At 55.1% G+C, this 5,862-nt stretch overlaps 1 protein-coding gene across 1 annotated transcript; it reads right to left on the reverse strand.

Annotated features, from left to right (window-relative positions):
* Nucleotides 1-1,233: 1,233 nt before the first annotated feature.
* LOC140645590 (olfactory receptor 14C36-like) lies at nucleotides 1,234-5,613 on the reverse strand. The gene is made up of 2 exons (XM_072849049.1): nucleotides 5,549-5,613; nucleotides 1,234-2,177 (listed from the first exon to the last, which is right to left on the reverse strand). Exon 2 carries the CDS (start codon nucleotides 2,152-2,154, stop codon nucleotides 1,234-1,236), a length of 921 nt encoding a protein of 306 aa, XP_072705150.1. The 5' UTR covers nucleotides 2,155-2,177; nucleotides 5,549-5,613.
* Between the last annotated feature and the right edge of the window lie 249 nt (nucleotides 5,614-5,862).

Here is a 5,862-nt window from a genome sequence, read left to right on the forward strand (position 1 = left end):
GTCTGGGACAATTTTCCTATGGGCAGCTTCCCCGGGGTGTGCAGGGAGCATGGCACAGACCGAGCTCCTCTCTTCTGCACCTTTGGTGCCTTGCTTCCTTCATTTTGTCACCTGGCTCTGCCTTGTGAGCACCCTGTTGTGTGCCCTTCTCCTGCACACTCACACAGCTTAGCTCTACACTGGTGTTTCCTCTTCCAGGACTTTTCCAGCCCAGCCCCAGATCCAGCTCTCCACACCTCCCTGGCCCCATGGCAGTGCCCACCACAGGGGCTGCAGCACTCCGACCACTCAGCCACAGCTCCAGCTGCTCTGAAGGGCACAGCAGCTCCTGGAGGTCAGACAGGGGGGTCAGCCTCCCCATCAGCCCCAGGGCTGCTGCTGTCCAAAAGGGCAAGAGGAAACAGAGGCCAGTCAATCTCTAGCTCTGCTGCATTCATATTGTAGGTTGTCCCTAACCCCAACTGCATTTGCACCCTTCTCTTGCCCCACCAGCCCCTCTCCCTAGGACAGCACAAGAGTCCTGGCCCTGGGGCTCCTCAGGCACCTGCCGCATCTCTCCAGTCTCCCTTTGCCATGCCCACTGGGTCCACACGGACTCCCATGGCACTGCAGAGGCCTTCTTTGTGCATACCTTGATTTCGTGCTTTGCTTTTGGGGTGTTTGAGGGTGTTTCACTTTGTGTGCCTCCATTCACTCCCACCCCAGGGCACGTCTTGAGCCCTTCTCCTCTCCTGATTGCTCCAAATTCATTTCCATGAACATGGCTATACGCCATGAGTCCTGACATATGTGAAGCAGCCTGAGGAGGGAATGGGGAGCTCATGCACCATCTTACACCAACAAGAAAGCCTTTAAAACCAGAACTTCTGGTCCAGTGGAACCCAATGGTATTGTGAGCTAAACCACAAACACAGTGAGAACATATGGAGAAAAGAATTTTAAAAGACCAATTCCTTGGACATTTTATTGGCAGCCACTTGGGAGGAAGAGCCCAACCTTCAGGCACTGCACCCAGGAGATGCCCTTTTATTGAAGAGCTGCTCTTAGACAGGTCACATCTGACACAGTATGGTGTAAGGGTCAGATCAAACAGGATAAAGACTCAAGAGAAGAAGTATCAACCTAGAAAATTTTACAGAAGTAGAAGTATTACAGGGGAAAAAAAGCAGACTGCTGGCCAAAATAAGCGCCGGGAAATGTGAAGAGCTGGGAGGCAGGCTGTTGTCAGTGACGCTATGTCCATTGGGTCAGTTTCCATAGGCCATCCTTGAGCTCCTTGTTCCTCATGCTGTAGATGACGGGGTTGACTGCTGCAGGCACCACCGAGTACAGAACTGACACCACCAGGTCCAGGGATGGGGAGGAGATGGAGGGGGGCTTCAGGTAGGCAACCATGCCAGTGCTGACAATCAGAGACACTATGGCCAGGTGAGGGAGGCACGTAGAAAAGGCTTTGTGCCGTCCCTGCTCAGAGGGGATCTTCAGCACGGCCCTCAAGATCTGAGCATAGGACACGACAATGAACACAAAACACCCAAATGCAAAACAGAAACTAGCCACAAGAAGCCCAGCTTCCCTGAGGTAGGTGTCAGAGCAGGAGAGCTTGAGGATCTGGGGGACTTCACAGAAGAACTGCTCCACGGCATTGCCCTTGCAGAGTGGTAGTGAAAATGTATTGGCAGTGTGCAGCACAGCATAGAGGAAACCACTGCCCCAGGCAGCTGCTGCCATGTGGACACAAGCTCTGCTGCCCACGAGGGTCTCATAGTGCAAGGGTTTGCAGATGGCAATGTAGCGGTCGTAGGCCATGACAGTGAGAAGAAAATACTCAGCTGATATAAAAAAGAACAAGAAAAAGACCTGGGCCACACAGCCTTGGTAGGAGATGGCCCTGGTGTCCCACAGGGAATTGGCCATGGCTTTGGGGACAGTGGTGGAGATGGAGCCCAGGTCGAGGACAGAGAGGTTGAGAAGGAAGAAGTACATGGGGGTGTGGAGGTGGTGGTCACAGGCTACGGTGGTGATGATGAGACCGTTGCCCAGGAGGGCAGCCAGGTAGATGCCCAGGAAGAGCCAGAAGTGCAAGAGCTGCAGCTCCCGTGTGTCTGCGAATGCCAGGAGGAGAAACTTGGTTATGGAGCTGCTGTTGGACATTTGCTTCCTCTGGGTATGGGGGCCTGTCCAAGGAGGAAAAGGCAGTGAAGAGTTAGGACACACAACTCTCAGCAAATCCTGCTCCATTTCTCACAGAAACACCCCCCGCCAGCCTCTCTCTCTCCTTCCAGAAAGACCTTCATGCAGCTGCCTGGCTGCAACTCTCTTTTCTGCTGGCTGAGGGCCCAATGGGGAGCAGGGGATTCTGCTGTGGGCACCAGAGGAGTCAGTCCTGCGGTGCACCAACAGGCAGAGAGAAACCAGGAGTGATCTCTGTTTAAATCCACGCAAGAAATCAATGCCATTTCACAATTGTCCCTCCCAACTCACCTGACTGCAGAGGAGAGCTGTGGGGGTTTGGTTTGGTTTCTTTTGTTCCTGTTCCTTGTCCCACCTGAGGGGGGTTTGTGGAAGGCAGGCATCCTTGGCCTTTCTGCTACACTACAAGTGCTACCCTGAGAGCCCTGGCAGGCAAAGGGCTGGACCCTTAGTGCATAGGGAGGAGAGACGGTCTGTCCCTCAGTCTTGCTCTCAGCTGCCCTTGGCTCAAACCTCTCTGAGCCACAGGATGCTCACACTCAGCTCTTGCCCTGAAAGGAAACTGGATACTGGAAAGGAAACTGGATAAGCCACTTGCAAAATGCAGACGATCTCCACAGTCCCCTCCCCAGGGAAGGGCTGTGAGCTTCTGGATGCCCTGAAGATGGGGTGTCCTGAACAGAGAGCCAGCTTTATCCCCACCCTATGGACTGCATTGCCCAGACCCCCCCAGGCTAGAAGAGGCCTTGGGCACCTTGCTCCCATGGACACAGCTGCATGGCAAGACGTGCAGGGGCAGTTGCTGAGCTGCTGCTGCAAAGCCCATCCCTAGAGAGCCTGAAAACAGCAGCAGCAGGGGCAGGTGGAGAAAGCAGGAGAAATACCCCAGGGCTTCTGCCAAGTGAGGCAAGGCCAGGGAGGGAGAGATGGGCACTCAGGAGAGTCTCCTCTGCTGGAGCTCAGGCTGCAGAGGAGGCAGCTCCTGCCCTGGACCCCAGCGCCTTGAGGGCAGAGGCTCTGCTGGGTGGGAGAGGAGACTGGCAGACTTGGTAGGGGAAAAACATGTTCAGTGAAGGGCTGACAGGGAGATGCCCAATTCCCCCCTCCCAGCCTTTGCTGTCAGCACTTTGCTCTCACTCCCGCTCTGTGTCTCTGCTGCCTGGATCTGTCCCTGCCAGGAGCTGCTTCTCTGTTCCCATGTCTGCTACCTATCAGTGCCCACAGACCAAATCCCACCCGCTCTGTGCTCAGGTCTGCCCTGCAGAGCCCTCCTGGCAGCAGGACACTGCCCAGGAGCATCTCAGAGAAGGAGCAGGTCAGATAAACCAGGAGGATTCCACACAAGTGATGGGGCTTTCATTAGGCAAAGGAACTGGTGAGGGGACTGAATCAGCTTCCTCACAGACCTACTGACCTCTCAGTCTAATGCTGTAGAGGTCTCAGTCTCTTGTGCAAACCTCACAGCTCCGTTGCTATGTTCCCCCACAAACTCAGCAGGAAACGGAAAGCACAGGCTTCAGAAAGCACCTTTCCTTCCACATAGCACCTGCCTTGAGGTGCTTCTTGAAAATCTGCCTCTGGCAATGTCCTGAAGTGATGTGGAGCTGTGAGCAGCCCTGACCCACGCAGCAGCCTCTCCACAGCAGAGGGACCGTGCCCTAACAGGGGCCGCTCCTTCCACCCACACCTTCTCCCTGCAGCGCTGTGCGGAGCCACCTGGGCAGGCTGAGTGCTGGCCCTGGCAAGTGTCAGAGTCCCTGCCCTGGCACACAGCCCCCTGGGCGCAGGGACCCTGCTCTGAAGGACAGCCCTGGGCAGCCCTGCCTGCACACCCGGCTTCACACCCCTGCAGCCATCCTGGGAGAAGGCAACTGTCATTACCTGTCCCTCTGACAGTGCAGCAGGGAAGCCCTGCTCGGGAGCAGGTCCTACTCCTCTATGTTGGAGAGAGATCTCTGTAGGCTGTGACAGATTTATCACACCCCTCCAGGAAGATCATGTCCATTGCCGTGCAGCGAGAGACTTACAGTGGAGAGGCTGTGAAGATTGCTCCTCCAGTCAGCTCTCAGCCATCCACCCAGCCCAGACCGCCTTTAACCTCTCTCTGCCCTGCTTGTCTCCACTCAGTGCCTGCAGGCAGTGCCCTCAGCCCTGCGGTGCTTTGCAGAGGAGCTGCTCCTGGGCAGAGCTGTCTCTCTGCAGCTCTTCCTGCTTGCCATGCACTCCCTGCATCCCAGGAGCCTGGAACAGCTCAACAGCAGAGGACCAGCCCAAGGTGTTGTAATGACCTCTCTGGTGGCTTTGGGGCCAAGTCCATGAAGCTCAGACACTGAGAAGAAGATGAGGAAACCTCTGAAGAAGTCGAATGCAAACTGCAAAGTTTCTTTGAGCCTTAATGGGTCCCACTGAGGGACATTAATGACAAACCCTCCCTGGGGACTGGTTAGAGCAGAAAACTGGAGGCAGAGATGACAGGCAAAGGAAATGTAAAGTTGGCTCTGATGCTGAGTAAACCTTAATGTGTCCCATTAAGGCAAAGGACCAAGCCCTGACCCCATTAAGCAACTGACCCCCAGCCCCTGGGAAGGGAGATCTTGTCCCTCACACGGTGCTCAGGGCTCTTCCTGGGGCCGTGTGATGTGGGGATGTGTGATGCCAAGGGCAGGACTCTGCTGCGACACCTCCCAGGCTCCTGGATGTGGACAAGGAGGCAATGAGGCCCTAATGCTAAAAGGATAAGGTGTCTCCTCAGAGGCATCAGTGGCAGAGACAACAGCCATTGCCAACGGCAGAAAGAGCTCCTCTCTGTTGGGGGCTTTCAGCCTTTCTACATCCCGCTCTCATCTCCCCCACAGGCTGTCCTATGGTGTTGCATCCCCTCTGCCTCTTTCCCTGCAGGCTGTAGGCACCCACCCTGCTACTGCACCTTGCTCTCACCTCAGCATCTTCCTGCCTTTACTGGAATCTCTCCAGCCTCCCTGGCTCTTCCTTAAAACACAAAGCCTGGGGCTGACCCAGGGTGACCTGTTGCACAACAGCACTGCCCTTGGAGTGACATTTTTTCTCCTCATGTCCACTCTGGTCTTGCCAAGCTGAACTTTGTGGCATTATTTCTTTCTCATGCTGTTTCCCACTACAAAGAACACCTCTGCCATCTCTGAAAGCAACCTTCTGGCACTCTCAGGCTACTCCCATATTGTCCAGAGCCTCCCTAGCTCTGGGCCAAAGAAGCCCAAATCCTTCAACCATCCCACACAGGTCATGTGCACCAAACACCACCTTGGCAGACCTCCTCTGGACACTCTCCAATTCCTCCCTACTTCTGCAAAATGGGGAGCCCCACACTGAGACACACCTCTGTGTGTGTGGCCACACCAGTGCTGAGACAAGAGGGGTGAGAACTCAAGTTGTCTGTGTGGCCAATGCTCCTCCTAATGCAGCCCTGTATGCAGCTGGCCTTGTTCATGGTGAGCATGCACCACTGGCTCAGATGTAGTCCCTTGTAGTGTCCAGACCCTTCTCCTCATGGTTCCTGCTCATCTGCTGAGGACCCAGCCTGTCCTGATGGATGGGGTTATTCTCCCCTCCCTGCAGGATTGGCCACTATTCGTTTTACAACTTCAAGAGGTTTCTGTTGCCTCAGTCTTCAATAGCAAAACCAGTTGTTCT

Source organism: Ciconia boyciana, chromosome 35 (assembly GCF_034638445.1).
Source record: "Ciconia boyciana chromosome 35, ASM3463844v1, whole genome shotgun sequence".
In the NCBI taxonomy this organism is placed as follows: Eukaryota; Metazoa; Chordata; class Aves; order Ciconiiformes; family Ciconiidae; genus Ciconia; species Ciconia boyciana.